Consider the following 16,899-nt stretch of genomic DNA (forward strand, 5'->3'; position numbering starts at 1 on the left):
CCAGATTACTCCACATCTTCAGTTATTGCTCATCAAAGCGCAGGAGACCAACGCTAGGCGGGCCCATTTTACAGATGAGGAAGGCGGAGCACCAGGGTGACAGCCTGTGACTGATGGAGACCACGTTGAGAATTGAAGATCCTACACACACGGCACGCTAGACCCCAGCCAGTGTGTGTATAAACGTACACGACAGAGAACTTAACGTGGGAGCGTGTTGGATTTGCCAGCGTGTTTTCCAAGGGTACTGTGAGGCCGGGAACTGTGAGGGCCAGAGCTTCTCCTCACAAGCTCCCATGGGAACCAGGTTCAGAGACCCCAGGCTCCAGGCTCAGAGACAAACGAGGCTGCTGCTCAGGGCTGCCCACCCGTGTTGGCGTCTGTTTCCACACCCTGGACGCTGCGGTAGACATGGTATTGGCCCCCGAAGACGTTCCAGTCCTGATTCTGAGGCCTGTGAACCTGTTCGTTTCTACAGCAAAGGGAGTTCAGTTGCAGGTGGAATCAAGGCTGCTACTCAGTTGCTCATAAAAGGGGATCTTGTCCTGGATGATCCAGGTGGACCCCGGGTAGCCGCAGGGGAAGGTGACAGTGGAGGGAGCTCGGAGAGATGGATGTGACAGCTCCAAGATGGAGGAAGGGGCCGGGAGCCAAGGGATGCAGGTGGCCTCTGGGACGTGGAAAAGGCAGGAAACGGATTTGTTCCTGAAGTTCCAGGAGGAACACGGTTCTGCTGACACCGTGGTTTTGGGCCCGTGAGATACGTGTTGGACTTCAACCCGCAGGACGGTAAGGTAATAAATTACGTTGTTGTAGCCACTGAGTTTGTGGTGATCTGTTATGGCGGCAGCGCCCATGGGCTCTGGTCCTGCAGAGGAAGCCGGGTCTTTCTGGGAGGACAGGAAGCCTGGCCTTTACCGGAAGGAGTCCTTAACCGCGTGTCAGACAGTGAACAAAGCTCTGTCTTCCAAGGCTGTTCGCTGTGTAGACACCCTTGGAGAGCCGTCTGGAGAGAGGCAGCCAGGGCCCCTTCTCAGGAGAGCTGGTGTATTAGAAAACAGACAGGATCTTCCTGGGCCACCGCCCACCAGCCCCCGGGCCCTTCCGCAGGCTGTGGTGGCCAGAGCCCCGGGGCAGCAGGAGGGCCTGTGCTGGCCTGGAACTCAGCTCCCTGTTTTTTTTTTTTTTTACATCTTTATTGGAGTATAATTGCTTAACAATGGTGTGTTAGTTTCTGCTTTATAACAAAGTGAATCAGTTATACATATACATCTGTTCCCATATCCCCTCCCTCTTGCGTCTCCCTCCCACCCTCCCTATCCCACCCCTCCAGGCGGTCACAAAGCACCAAGCTGATCTCCCTGTGCTATGCGGCTGCTTCCCACTATCTATCTACCTTACGTTTGGTAGTGTATATATGTCCATGCCTCTCTTTCGCTTTGTCACAGCTTACCCTTCCCCCTCCCCATGTCTTCAAGTCCATTCTCTAGTGGGTCTGTGTCTTTATTCCTGTCTTACCCCTAGGTCTCAGTGGGGACAGCCTAATTTCCAGATTTCTAGTGTTTTTCTTCTGCTGTTACTAAAATCCACTGTGCAGCACAGTCAGCGAGTAGCCTTTGTTTCAACATTTACATTTGAAACGAAGCCCCCAGGCCACAGACTTTGCAAACGGTCAGTTCCCCCTCGGGAGAAAGCAGGTCATGGACGGTGCAGCCCTTCGCTGCAGGGGGGTCCGAGGAGGCTCAGTGCCTTCTCTCCATGGGGGTTGTCAGTAGCTCTTCCCCTTTTTCATGGATAGTTGATATCACAGTCGTGGACACACTAACAGAGTCAGACTTCAAGAGAAGATTTCTTCTTTCTTTCTCCTTTGATTCAAGTTTTTATAAAATAAGCAAAACTTAGTTGCAGCCAATATGGACAATAGGGCCTTTTCTGGTGGAATAATAGAAATTTGAAGTAAACCAACCTCTGTCTTGTGATATTTTGTATCTCGAGACCTTAAATAATTATTAGTCAGCTTCCAGCAAAATAACACACTTGTGAAGATAAAACCTGCTTTTTAGATTCTTGTGTGTTTGTTGTGTTTGCTTTACAAACATCTAATGTGAGACTATAATATTCTTAATATTGATGCCACTTTTATATTTAAAATGAAGGTGTTTCTTAATGATTTAAAAGGAATGTGGGGGGGGGCTTCCCTGGTGGCGCAGTGGTTGACAGTCCGCCTGCCGATGCAGGGGACACGGGTTCGTGCCCCGGTCCGGGAGGATCCCGCATGCCGCAGAGCGGCTGGGCCCGTGAGCCATGGCCGTTGAGCCTGCGCGTCCGGAGCCTGTGCTCCGCAACGGGAGAGGCCACGGCAGTGAGAGGCCTGCGTACCACAAAAAAAAAAAAAAAAAAGGAAATGGGGGGCAGATTTAATTCCTAGGTAAGGTTACAGCTGTGTCCCAGAGCCCGGACCCTGGGGCCGTGTGTCTGGACCTCTCCTGCCCCCTGGCTCTGAGGCCAGTTCTGCAGGAGCCAGGCTCCCTCATCTGTCTTTTGAACCAGGATATATTGAACCCTGGCTGCATCGCTGCCCTTTGCTCTGTTTTCCTAGAGAGAGAATTTGAATACGGGTTCTCTCGGTTGTTTGCATGTGACCCCAGAAATGAGAATAAGCTCATGTGAATCTCAGCCCCTAATCTGTAAGGTGGAGGAAACTCTGAAGAAGACGATGGGCAAATCCGCTAAGCCCCAGGAGCTGGCGCACCTCCTTCCCACCCCCGGGGCGGTACCTTCTCATCGTGGAGTAGACGGCCTCGTCCACCAGCAGCTTGCTCGCCTCCACGATGCCCCTGACTCGACACTCCTCCGTCTCTCCTACGAACGAAGCATCACACCATCAAACACAGAGTTCGCAAACTCCCCGCCACGTGCAACTGGTTGTAGTGACAACCACGCGGCATCTGGGCCCCTCCTCCGTGGGGTCCTGGGTCCGTTTCCCCATCTTAAGTGAGTGTTGGTTCCTCGCTGGCAGAGACCCTGGGGATGGGGTGGGGAGGGACCCAGCACCATCCTTACGCGGGCAGCCCGGCCATTCTTACTTCTCACTTGCCGGAGCCACCTACAGGGATTCTGAATAACTTCTTTTCTGAGAGTTTTAGTTACATAAACCAGTGGTATAGAAAGTTTATAATAATAGTTGGCTATTTTAACTTGTGCATTTAAGAGAAGATAAACTACTCCAGTACACCAGCAGTTCGCAGTGAAAAGACCCTTATGTTTTATTTTAGTTTTTACTGCCTGGCATGTTTAACAAGTTCTGTGGTGTGAATGTTTCCGTTTCCCCAGAATTCGTACGTTGACCTCCTAGCACTCAACGGAACAGCGTCAGGAGGAGGGGCTTTGGGAGGTGATGAGGTCCTGAGGCTGGAGCCCCCATGATGGGGTGCCTGCCCTCGTATGAGGGGCCCATGAGCTCCCGCCCCTTCCTCCAGGCAAGGACGCAGTGAGAAGACCCCATCTGTGAACCAGGAGGAGGGTCCTCACCAGAATCTGAATGTGCTGGAGCCTTGATCTGGGACTTCCGGCCTCCAGACTGAGAGAAGCAGAGGTCTGTTGTTTATAAGCCCCCCAGTCCATGGTTCTGTGATCGCAGCCTGAATGGACTAATACAATAATCTAAGATTCCATCTTGGGGTTAAAATGTGAGGTTCCAAATGAATATTATAAAGTAGGCGACTCCTTCCAATAACGCACACAAGTAACTTCTGTTACTAAATTACCTGTTGCATAATCAATACTTCATCAGAGGAAATGCATTCATTTCTAAGAATAAATAGAATATCAGAATGTTCTTGAACGTTACACATCTAAATAGAAAGAAAGCTATTTTTAAAATGGTAAATTTCCGTATCTTTAGAATTACGTAGGCATAGCGTATTCCAGAAAATATATTAAATTCCTGAGCAAATTTAGGAGGATTAAGTTACCGGATAGATTTTGTCCTAAAATTTAACGGAAGATTTTGTTGCAAGAAGAAGTAAAGGGGCTCGAAACTGTAAGAAAAGTTCAGGGGATTCAGACGGCAGGTTGCTGGGAGGCGGAGACCTTGTCAGAGTCCATCCTGCATCCAGGAGCCCAGCGTGGGGTCCCGCCCCCAGTGGACCCACAAAGGCACCTTGAAGGACGGTCGGGTTTCGCCTGCAGCCCCTCAGTGTCCTTCCCCAGCCATCAGCGCACACTCCACAACGTGACTCCCTCTGGTCCTTTCTCTGTGTCCCCTCCGCTCCTCCACCCCCGGGCTGGTGGAGGGCATGTGGGGCAGAAGCGGCCTCAGCTCACCCAGGTCCAGGCCACCACGGCCATGGGTTCCTGCCGTGGGGTCTGAAGCACACGGCGGGCTTGTGGCACAGGAAGGGGGCAGAGCAGGGGAGTCAGGGGGACCCCAGAGGGGCCACCAGCCTGGGGCTGCAGAACCCGCAGGAGAGGCCGGCCTTTTCAGGGACCCCTGCCCTGGGGCTGGAGGGGATTCCACTCAGCTCTCAGGACTGAGAGCCCCACGAAATCTCGGGGTTTAAGGCCCTGTGACCTTCATGTATTTCCTTTCGTTCCCGTCCAAACCCTCCATCCACATTTTCGTTTCTGAGGTCAGCCTGGCCCTGCGTTGGCCGAATGCACTGACCCCCCCCGCCTCTTAAGTCTCCTGCAATGAGATCAACTGCTGGCTCTTCGCAGGCACTTGGCAGTTATTTGAGAACGGATTCAGTAAAAAGAAAAATGTGTATCTGTCACCAGTGTCTTTGGAATTAACAGTTGCTAGAGAGATACTTCCTTTTCTTGACAATATTAATGTTGTCATTTAAGCGTAATCGATCATATTTGACTTATTCTCCAGTATCCTTCCTTACTATGAAATAGTTTACCGAGTTCCTAAAGATAGTGTTACAGGCTTGCAGATTATTATCTCTTCAGATATTGCATAAGAAATATATTTTTGTGCTGAAAATTCCCCATAAAATTGTAGTTCTCATCTTGAATTGTCTCCAGTCTCTGCCGGTAGCGGGCGGATGTGACCCGTTTCGTTTCCTCTTCACCGTGTGGGGTGGGGTGTCAGGCTCATCTCCCTTCCTGGCTCTTCAATCACCTCCTTCAGCTGCTGTTGAGCAACCACAGGGGCACGGGGTGGCGTCCAGAGATGCAGCATCCGACCGTAGGATCACAGACTGGGAGATCTGCAACCTAACCTCTTCTTTTCAGATCTGAAAACTAAATTCGAGGGAGTTTCCTGATTCATCTGATCTGGAGACATCAGCCTTCTGAAGGTGGGTACCACCAGCGGGGGTGTGCTGCCCCTAGAAGGTCCCCTCGTACATGGTCATCCCATATGGAAAGAGCTGGAATTCAGGAAGCCGTTATGCAACAAAACACTACAGGCCAGAAAGAAGGAAGTCACTTATTTCCAGAGAGTGACTACTAAAAAACAAGGCAAAGTCTTCCCTGGTGGCGCAGTGGTTGAGAGTCCGCCTGCCGATGCAGGGGACACGGGTGCGTGCCCCGGTCCGGGAAGACCCCACATGCCGTGGAGCGGCTGGGCCCATGAGCCATGGCCGCTGAGCCTGTGCGTCCGGAGCCTGTGCTCCACAGCAGGAGAGGCCACAGCAATGAGAGGCCCACATACCACAAAAAAACAAACAAACAAGGCAAGAGTGCTGGACTCCTCCTCTCTGAGCTGTACTCTTGACTAACTCCGAGGATGTGGTTTTGCTCTGAGCTCTGTGTTTAGTCCTGACTTTAATGATACCTGTTTGCTGAAACCCAATGAACTGGAATAAGTCTGCCAACTTTCTTTGTTAAACAGATTCACTCATCAGGCTGGCTTCCCAAATCCCCCATCTGCAGCAATGCCTCTGCTGCCTCTTGTTCATTTGCATCTGATTCTCTTGTAACAGCTATGACGTGTTGGAACATTTGCCACACAGACGATTGCACTTAAATCTAGACTTTGCACAAACAGGAGAAACGAACCCCAGTCCGTGTGGTGATGAACTCACGTGGTTTCCATGATAAACGCTCTATTCGGAGTTTTTGAGAGAGGACTTGAACTCCTTCTGTGCAAACCTGCCTGCAGTTCACAAACTGATGTGACACCTAAGGATAGTTGTTCCTGAGTGTTTATCAGCCAGATTCAAACGTGTGTGTTGGTTCCACGCACAGACCTGGGAGGTGACAGTGAGCATGGCCACAGCTCCACCATCTCTGAGACCCTTGGGGCCTCTACTTTCTAAGCTGTGAACGGGTGACTGGACCCCACGGGCAGGAGCAGCCCACAGAGAAGACACCCCACCCCAAGGGGCTCCCCACTGGCAAGTGGAGATGGACGCCTGTGGTCCAGCCCGGACCTGGTCCTCATGCCCAGTGCCCCCAGCTGGCTCTGAACAGGCAAGAGGGAGCAATCCGACAGCTCGTGTCACAAAGTCTGTGAACGCAAGTGATATAAACCCAAACTCAGACAAAAAGTCTGGTGAGATCGTCATTGAAATTTTGGCTACGGAGAAATATGACTGATAAAAGTTATGTTTCAAAGAAAGTTCGACACTTTTATATATAAAATAGATAACCAACAAAGACCTACTGTATATAACACAGGGAACTATACTCAGTATTTTGTAATAAACTGTAAGGGGAAAGAATCTGAAAAAGTAGTGTATATGTATAACTAAATCACTTTGCTGTACCTGAAACTAACACGATATTGTAAATCAGCTATTCTTCAATTATAAATGAATAAATAAATAAATAAATAAATAAGAAAGTTAACCAGTGTGCAATTATTTTGTTTAAAATGACCATTGGCTTGTCAACTGGGGAAAAAAAAATCATTGTATTAAAGGCTGTGAAAGTGAAACACTGTAAGACTAAGGATATTTTCTAAATAATTAATTTACAAAGTAAACAAGTAATTAGCCAGCTTCAGAATATTCTAATGAACAATAAATTAGGCTCCAAATTGCAGCATTTTTATCAGATGCTATACTGTGCATTATTTATATATATACTGAAAGTTTGAGGGAAAAAAAACCTCTTAGAGATGGGGAAACAATAAAAAATTGCTCTAGCAAAGTTGTAGATATACCTTTCCCAATTTTTAAAAAATATATGATTTCTATAACTAAAAACCCTAGTGTGCAGATATATTTATATCCTGTTGAATGGCTCTTACTCATGACACCTTTGTCACTATGGTTTTGTAGAACCAGGACCGTAGTAAATATGAAATGCAACGACTAATTCACAAAGCATTTGCTGCACCCCTTTGCTGAGATGGGTTTACTGGGCTGGGAAGGGGGGGACCACACTGCTTGAGGATATTTTAGGTGGAATTGGTTTCTGTTTTTTTCTAGTTCGTATTGTCCAGGCACGATGCACTCAGTACTTTAGACGGAGCATCTCAGTGATACTCACAAATAGAACTGTGGTGGAGAATCTTCCAGTTTGCTCCACTTTACAGACAAGAAAGTGGCCCAGTCAGTAGTGGGTGGGGACAGAGCCTTACCCCAGCCTCCTCACGGCCTCGACGGCCAGGCCATTTTCTTAAGGAGCATATGGGTCTGCAAAGGACTTTGGTGCAACTGTTCGCGTGACCCCGAGGCCTCCGTGTTCGGTGAAACTGGAGACTCCGTGGATCTCAGCAGGAGACACCCTGGGGTGACGTGGCTGCGTGGACTCATCATGCCTGGAGGGCGATCAAGGGGCCCGGGGCTCGGGGGAGGGGCCAGGGGAGCAGAATGTCCAGCTCTGAAGAGCCCAGAGGGGTGAGCCTGCCCGGGGGGCCCGTGTTGCAGAGGCTGGTGATCAGAGAGCATCCTCAAAATGCCCTCCGACACCCTGCTCCAGTCACATCCCTCCTCCGTGTTTGGGACCTTTTTTTCCTTTTTTTTTCAAAACAGAGCAGAGTTTGAGCTGTGATGATTTCAACCACAGCACAGCTATACATTTCTTAACTGAATTTGACATTGTAGCACCCTGATTCCAGAAAATACAACACAGAAGTGATTTAATGAAAAATGACTTTGTGATACAGGAACAAACAACTACTCCCAAAGAACTGTTTTTCAAACATATGAGTAGGTAAACATGGAAATTTTCTATTGTGTAATCATAGGAAAATCAGTTATTTTTCAGAAAGAATTGTATTCTAATCCTTCTAAACTCAAGAATTATTGTTATTTTCTTGGAAAGTGAAAGAAACACTGAAGAGGTCTTACCTGATTCTGGAGAACCCACGATGCTTCCTGTTCTGGTCGCTGGGAGCAATAACTTTATGATTTCAGAAGACCATAATTTATTGTTACTCACCCCAAAAGAGGTCCTTGTGTCTCAGGATGAAAGAGAAGACAGCTCCGGCACAGGCCACAGCCAGCGTGGTGCCCAGGATGGCCCGAGCCCCCATCCTGAAGAGGAATTGAGAGCATCAGGTGGTCAAGGTCACGGTCAACTCCTCAGCTAGAGTCCCTGTCGACGACTCTCCACGCACTAGTCCCTGCAAGGCGGCTGCTCTCAGAAGCTTGGGTCTGAGCTCTGGGAGGTTCTGACCCACATGTCTGCGGTGTGGACAGGCCTTACCTGCCCAACTATTTGAAAAGAGATCCCTCCTCTTGGTCAGCTGTTGTCAGAAGAATAGCTCAGTGACAATCTGTGTTAATTCATGGTGATGCCTAATGCTGTAAAACTTCTGGGAATAATCACAGGGAATAAAACAAATCTATTTCCCATAACACATCTCTGTAGAATTTTAAAAATTGAATAATACAGGGAATTTAGCTTTTAGAAAAGAGGTATATAAAATTTCTAAATGCATGTGGGATTTCCTACAACATTCTTTTCCCTGCTTATAAACTGATTTCAGAATTATGGAGCCGTTAAGACAAAGCAAAAATTCCAAATCAATCATTTCTATTTTCCCAATTTTTCTTTTCCTAGCCTCGGATGTTCTGCTGCTATTTTGGTGCCACGAATTTTGTTAAACGGGGTGGGGCTGACAGGGCATCCTGAGTGGAGCACGTGTCAGGGCCTGCTGACCTGTGAACCGACCTGGCCGCACCTGCCGGCCGCGCTCTCTGCACTGAGGTCGCAGGAAACCTAACAGTCGTCAGCCCCACGGCTCTGCTCAGTCAGCCTCCCAGATGTGTCCTGAGCCCACATAACAGCCTCCCTTGAACTGCTTTACAAGTTTTAGTGATGGATTTCTCTCAGAAAAAGGAAAGCCAAAAAGTTTCACAGCCAGACCCTCTCCTCCGCTCAGCCAAGAGGTAGGTGTGCAGGACAGGTGACCCTGGACATGCCCAGCTGCCCAGGGCCTGGCCTCCTGCCTATAAAGAGGCTCCAGGCTCCACTCCCCGCCCACATCACCAGGCTGGACCGGCTCCCATTCCTGGGTTGGTTGGACGTTTACCTTTGTGTTTGCACAGAAGGCCGTGTGCTGGCCAGGTGTGGCCTCACCTGGGTCCATGTGAGGTTGAGCCTCTGGCCCTGGAATGAGGAAGAAAGGGAAAGAATGCGTAAGTGTCGGGAAAGAAGAAACCAAGTAAAACTGGCCCCTCGTGACGCTCGCACTGTCCTCTCTCTTGCTTCTCTGAGCTAAACACCTTATGAAAAAGAGCACGTTCCTCTTCAGAGGCAGCGTGAGGAGCCCTGCCGATGCCCCGCATCCCGTCTCTGAGAGGGGGTGAGGCACGTCTTCTGGTCTGTACAGAGTGTGGGGTCTCTGCACCTCTCCACTTCCCGTCTGAGTCTTGGGTTTCTTCTACATGAAATCATCTTCCTCTTCTTCCTGCTCTTTTTCCCTCTCTTGGTGCCTTATTCAAGGATGCTCCCTCCAGGAAAGCTGAGGTTCGATGCTAACACGTATGCAAGGCATCGGGACATCAGGGCATATTTGAAGCATTAGAATGTCATGATTAGCATAGGAAAGATCCGTCTGAAAGTAACACAGTAAGTGAGTTAGAAAAGCAGGTGGGGAATCGTCAACAGTTATGGTAATTTCTCCTTGAAATGGTGGGAACAGGCTGAGACAGTGAGAGGAAGGGCGAGACTCCAAGGCCCCTTCACAGCAAAGCAGGGACTTGGTGACTTGACTCCCTGGGAGCAGACAGGAAGCAGAGCCAGGGCCCCGGCAGGCTGAGTTGTGGCCTGAAGCCGTGGAGATCCCGCTTCTGACTCTGGGGAAGCCAGGGAAGGAGGGGAACCGGGGGAGAGACGCAGAGGTAGCTGTTCGGGTTGGGACGCTGGATTTGAGGCATTGGAGCTGTGCACAGGCAGCCAGCTGGCAGCATTTGGAAACACACTTTTGGAACTTTGGGTGGAATTTGCCTGAAGAGGGACGTGAACACAGATGAGGCAGCTGGATGTGACACACGGGACAGTTCAGGGAGAATGCAGGGACCCAGAGGAGCCTCTTTACTGGGACCCCAGCTGGTGTCGGCCTGTGTTTAGGGCCCTGGACGTGAGGACGATCCCAGTGGAGACCGGATGTTCCTTTGAGTCCTTGGCTGGCTCAGGGCAGATGCTCAGACGGGTGGCCTTGTGCACACAGCCTCAGATGCCGGTGCCCTGACGTAAACGTTTCCACGGGCATCTCGTGCCGGCTGGCTGCACCCAGGAACAGCGGGTCCTTGTGCTCAAGTCACCCTCCACGACTGGGCCCAAGATGTTCCATGACTTGCATCAGAGCCTGGAGTTTGCGTGGTGTCCTGTGGGGATGAAGCACCCACGTCCCACTGAGCCTTCTAGAGGTTCCAGCTCACTGGTGTCCCCACCCCACGTCCTCACACGAGGGGTCAGAATAGCACAGGGTTGAGCAAAACATTAGACTGAGATGGAATCCCAGACCTTGACACTTCACCCTTGCCCGTGCTCTGAGGCTTTTACTGTTCACCCTCCCAGCTCTCTCCCGAAGTGGAGGGTCCCAAACAAAGGTCCTCTTCCTCCAGGAAAGAGACGTAAGAAGGTCGCATCATTATTCTTTCTTTAGTGAATTTAAATCACTACAAGGGATGATAGAAATGTTAGTGGGTGTTAAGTCGGTAATGGGCTTTTCTGGTTTATTAAATGTTCTGACCACCTCAGTTTTATATTGTGCATTAAGAACACTGATGTTTGGTGAGCTATAAACAAAAAAACTATACGACTCTCCTGAAATACCTGTACCATTTAACTAACTGCTTAAAGACGATCTAGGAAAGGGAATCTTTTGGGAGATTTTTAAAAAGCAATTGTGCCCTTTTTAAAAAGAAATAAAGAAAACATTTTAGTTTTTGTTAAATAACAAGTACAAAAAGGAAACCTATCTGCTTGGTCAGTCTGGAAAAACCAGCTCAGGGTTGCACTTTTGAGAGGTATTCGTTGCATTTCCAGCTGCCTTTGAAGGGTCCAGAGCATGTGCCCTTTTCAATGTTCTGAAAAAATATTCTCCAGCTTCAGGTAGTGAGACCTGACAGCCTTCACCACATACGCACACAACCCAGTCGGTCACGAGGACTGTTGGAATTTGTTGATGTGACCATCTTTCTAAAGGTATTTTAAAAGTCACGGTGCATATGATTTGCCCATGTTCACGTACACAGAAATGAAAGCCCCAGGACGTGTGTCCTGAAGCTTCTGAAGGATTTGTCCTACATTAATAATTGTGTCGCCCGCCATCCGTCTCCCCAGGACCTGGGTCCCCTCCACGCTGTGTGTGACTCTCCATCTCTACACCTGGAGAAGTGGATGCTTCTTTGTCGTCCACTTAACACATATGAAATGGGGGGAGGTGACAACTAAATACATCTGGATATTCCCTCTGTGTCCACGACCTTCCAAATGAAGACAGGGTCACATGATCCGCCTCCTTTGAAAACTTCGTGTCCAGAGTGAGACGTGGCCTCACCTCCCTCCTGGACCCCAGGGCGCTGGGTCGTGTCCCGTGGGTTGGAGACGGCGTCTCCCCTGTGTCCTCACTGTCCTCCTCTGTGTGTCTGCGTGTCTGCGTCCTGACCTCCTCTTCCTACAGGGACACCTGTCCTCCTGGGCTGGGGCCCCTTCTGAAGAGCTCACTTTACCCAAATTACCACTTTAAAGACCCTATCTGCACATACATCCTGAGGTTCTGGGGTCAGGGTATTGGCATGTGAACTTTGGGGGGACACGGTGCAGCCCCTCCAGGCTGCAATGAGGTGCGGCCAGCCCCCCTCCCGCTGGGTCCCCGTGCAGGAGCCCAGTCCTCTCGCTCCAGCACCAAAGGGACCAGAGCTGCTGTTCACGCTCCTACCCGCCGAGGAGAAGATGCGCCCTCACGGCAGGGTGCGCGAGGCAGCTGGGTCCAGGGGCCACGCAGGCGTGGCCGCTCCGCCCACATGGACTCCGTGTGAAGAAACGTGTGTCTGAGGGCCCCATGCCTTCCGCTTCCAGTTCACGTGTGGCTCTTGGGCAGTGCGTGGCCTTCTGCCATGTGTAGGTAGGTTGACCCTCCCGCCCACGGTGATGGTGGCCTCCTGTGGGATGCCGTCGTGGTCCTGCCCGGGTCACTCGAGCCTCCTGGACTCTGGCCCCCAGGCCACGTGGGCAGAGCCAGCCTGGGGACATCAGTGGTCTATGTACTGGGTGAGGCTAGTGGTCCACGCCCAGGGCTCTGATTGGGAAAATCACTCAGTGCCCACTTAGCTGATGGGACCACAGGTGTAGACTCGGCGGAGGCAGCTGGAGGCCTCGCCTCGACACCACGCTCTGTGATTCGAGCCCCCGAGGGCCCTCCCACCTGCCCGCTTCGCTTTGTCCTCTGGGTTGCTAGCTCAGCAGGGCCTCTGGGCAAAGACTTGCCTTGGGGCTCCCCACTCCCGCCAACCCCGACCCTCCCCCCGGCCCCTCGGAGGAATCTGGAATTTACCCTGAGAGACGAGTGCTCAGAGCCCTGTCACTGCAGAGACGTACGTAGTCCCTGGGTGGAGCCCGGTGGCCGGGTTAGAGGGGGGTGTGGCAGCCGTGCCCTCGGGTGGCAGATCCCAGTCCCCGCTGGAGGTGCCGGGTGTTCCTGGGCGCCAGCAGGCCGGGGGTCATGGGGCACGGGCAGCGGGGGACGGGCACAGCTGTGCAGGGGCTTCTCCTCTGGGGACATTGGTGCTGAGTCATCCCCAGAGGTGGCCTTGCTGGGCCGACTCGGGGCCCAAATGCTGGAGGCCTCTGCGATCTCACAGCCCCGCTTCCTGCATGCAGGGGCACCTGTACCGAAGCTCTCTGCCTTTCGGACAAGGAGGAGGACGCTCTGTCCAGGAGAGAGAGACGCCCACAGCGCAGGGCCCAGGGGACCAGCCAGAGTCCCCGCCAGGCCCGAGGGCAGGTAGGACAAGGAAGACTCTGTGAGAGGGCTTTTCATTTTAATTCTGTCGCTCGCAGGTGTTGCCACAAGGACACATGACTAGACAGCGGTCTCTCTACTTATATTTTTGTTAAAGATAAGAGGAATTTTTTAAAAGTTCTCCTTTAGGTTTAGTCATTAGTGATTGACTTGCCAAGACATGAAGAGAGTCTGTGTGAACATCTGATTCTTGCCGATAAAAATCCTGAACAAACTCACACCTACAATGAACGCATCATCCGTTTCATTGAAACGTGAAGTAAATTTACATGTTCACTTAGACTGCTGGGCGAATTCGCACATTATAATGGAGCGGTTCTTCTCGGACACTTGCAAAGTCAAGTCACAAATATTTCTGGTTTTCAGGTACAACTGTACGTGTTTTCTGTAACCCAGGAGTCCCCGTACCAATTTTTAATAACTTTGCAAAATGAGTTTTCTGAACGTAGGAAGCTTGCTAACAAGGACAGAAGGTCATGTGCTGTATGAAGGATGGAAATTAAAGTCCACGGCGTCCAGGCTGAAAAGGGCTCTCCAGCCAGAAGCCCCGCGTTTCAGGTTGTGTTTTCTTGTGGCAAAAGGGGGTAACTTTCCTGAAGCGATAATAATCACTTAATTCAGAGAATCTGCAGAGACAACATGCTGTAGCAAACACGGAAGCACTGGTTTTCCCAGGTCAGCCACCTGGAGAAAGGCCGTGACGCTGCCCACGTGACTGTGCAGCCCCTGTAGCATCCTTACGAGGCACCTGCCCTCGTTTCTGTTTTCAGATGAGGAAACTGAGGCTCGGAGATGCGGAAGTTCCTGCCAACGGTCAGACACCCAGTCGCTGCTGGGTCTGAAGCAAAGGGTCACGAGCAGAGCGGGCGGCTGTCGGCTGCCCTGGGCTCCGCCCCCTCCGGCTGCCTTCCACGTCACCCAGAGCGACGCGGGGGTCCCGACCGTGGCCCGCGGGCGGGGCCCCTCTCACAGCCGCCTCCTTTCTGAGCCCCCTTTCCCGGCTCCCGGGGCATCTTCATCCTGCCCCCGGGGGCTCTCGCCGACCCGAGTGACACCACACCGCGCGGCCTGGCCTGACCACGTGGCATATACGGCGGCAGCTGCCACCTCATCAGGGCGCGTCTGTGCCGGCGTGACTCCCTGAGTGACCGTCGTCACCTGACACGGCGAGCACCTGCCTCTTTGCTGTTTCTCGTGGTGGAATAACGAGGCCGCAGCTCCCCACGTCAGCGGGCTGGAGGGGGGTCGAGGGTGATTTTTATTTACCTCTGCCGACTTAACCCATGGGTTATTTAATAATGAACAATAGAATAGCGAGCCCAAATGTGCATTCCCCTTTTTCAGTGTGATGGCAAATACCTGATACTTTGTGTGCTGAAAGTATCTGTATATAAAATAAGCTCACAATTTTCAGTGTATAAGGGAAAAGTGAATTTTACTAGCTCAGGGGGACAAAGCATTTGTCTTCTCACATTTGTGAATGCAGTTGAGACAGTACAGCTGGTAAAGATTGCTGCAGTGAACTAAATAAACAGAGTTATTTTCTGAGGCCCTCTGAAGCTGGGCTCTTCCCTCCCAGGACGGGAGACAAGGCTTATTCCTTGACCTTACAGTTCAGAGATGTTTCCAGGCCCTTGAGAAAGATGGTCCTGGGCTGTAAAGCTGGCAAGAAGCCTTATTTAGCTTTAAAAGGAAATTATCTACATCTCAAAGAGAAGGAGAAAGAACTTACAATTCCAAGGTTTCCAAAGTCAGATGCTCCATGAAAAAGGAAGGCGGGGCCGTCTCTCCCCTCCTCACGGCAGGAGGATCCAGCCTCTTGGTTTGTATTTGCTCTTTCAAAACATGGGTGAGACGCAGCTCACAAGAGGAACTCATGGTTAAAAGGAAGAGATTAACAGAGCCCTGGATCCTTCCGAGGGCGCGGCCCCGGGGCCCACCTCCGTCCCCTGCGTCACGGGAAGCCCATCCTCTGGGACTGCGCAGACCCCAGGAGCCCTCCCGCACCCACCACGGGGTCCAGTGGGCGCTTGCCAGGGTGCAATCCCTTCCCCAAAGTCTGAGCATCCCCAAGGGGTCCTCAGCCCGACGGCTCGCTTAGGGACGTGCCTGTCTGAGTCCATTCCTGGCCCTGTGTCCTCAGAGGTCCTCCCGTGTGACGTGGCGACCAAGGCTCCCCACGTGTGTGCTCAAGCCCCACCGGTTGACCCCCGGGTCCTGTCCTGCCTTCGGTGGAGCCGGCCGGGCAGGTCTAGGAGAGGCGGCTGAACTTGGCCTCGAGGAGGGCTGGGGACCCAAAGTCACAGCACGGGGGGAGGAACCTCCGGCCAGGAGTGGGCGGGGATGCTTGTTCTCAGGCTCCTGTATCAGAGGAGCTGCATTTATTAATTTTAAGATTTATTTTGTCGAGCTCTCTTCTTAGCAACGCAGAACCTAATTCCCCGAGGGAAGCCCCTCCCCGTCGTCCTGCTGGGGTCCCTGCTTCCGCCGCCCCCTGAGGACAGGCCCTAGATCATTCCACCCTCCTCCTCCAGGACGGGCCAGTGCACAGGGAGCACCGGACACCTGCTGCTTCAGGGTCCTCCCTGGAGCCCTCTCAGGGGCTTGAGCACAGCGCGGCGGGTGTGGGAGCGGCCAGGGCACCTGCTCTGCTTCGGGGAGCGGGGAGGGCTCAGCCTCAAGACAGGCCCAGCAAGGACGGCCGCGACGGGGAAACGGGGTCACACGCCAGCCTCATCCCCCCGCAGGCCAGCCCCAACCCTTGGCACTGACAGGGCTCACCCTCCACGTGGCCACTGCTGGCCCTGCTCACTGTCCGCACTGACCCTCTCATGGTCACTGCTGACCCTGGTCACTGTCACTGCAGATCTTGGTCACTGTCAGCACCGACCTTTGTCACTGTGCCTGTTGACCCTGGTCACTGTCACCGCTGACCTCCGTCCCTGTGAACACTGATCTTGTCTCTGTCCCTGCTGACCCTGGTCACTGTCAGCAATGACCTGAGGCCGTTTCAGTGCTGATAGCGTCTGCTGACCCAGGAGAGGCCCAACTTCCCAGAATAAAAGCCCGAGGAAGCAGCAGCTGAGCCTCCAGCCTCAGGAGTGGGACGGCCCACAGCCCTGGCCACAGGGGTCAAAGATTAGGGCTGAGCGAGCCTCGAGGGCATCGGATCCCAGCCCTGCCGTCTGAGTCCTGGAAGCTCAGAGGGAGAAGCCAGGCTCCCCAGGGGTCAGCTTCCAGGCACTGAGGCAGGAGGGGCCCCCGAGCCCGACCCCCGTGCTCTCCCCAGCCTCTCCCGTCATCTGCTTGTCACCGTACCTGGAGGGTGTGCCTGGCCCCACGGATCAGGGATGGCTTTGTGACTGTGAGCCCCTTGGTGTCCGAGCCGCTTCACGTCATACGACCCTATGGCGACCGTTTGTTTTTGTTTCTCAGAAGATCCTCAAACGGAGAGTCTGCCCCGGGGAAGGGGTGGGGCTGGTAGATGTTTGCTGTGTCCTCACCGTCACTTCTCCAGGTTCTGG

The 16,899-nt window shown here is 52.2% G+C and overlaps 1 protein-coding gene across 1 annotated transcript in view; it reads right to left on the minus strand.

The window, feature by feature from the left end:
* The window catches only part of TPO (thyroid peroxidase), a gene marked incomplete at both ends in the record, with an annotated part of 36,041 nt that extends 27,607 nt beyond the window's left edge, over positions 1–8,434 (minus strand). The window contains 2 exons of the mRNA XM_079720742.1: positions 2,778–2,862; positions 8,341–8,434. Coding sequence (XP_079576868.1) covers positions 2,778–2,862; positions 8,341–8,434 — 179 coding nt within the window. The remainder of the gene's footprint in view (positions 1–2,777; positions 2,863–8,340) is intronic.
* Positions 8,435–16,899: the final 8,465 nt, after the last annotated feature.

Source organism: Hyperoodon ampullatus, assembly GCF_949752795.1.
Source record: "Hyperoodon ampullatus genome assembly, chromosome: 15".
Lineage (NCBI taxonomy): Eukaryota > Metazoa > Chordata > Mammalia > Artiodactyla > Ziphiidae > Hyperoodon > Hyperoodon ampullatus.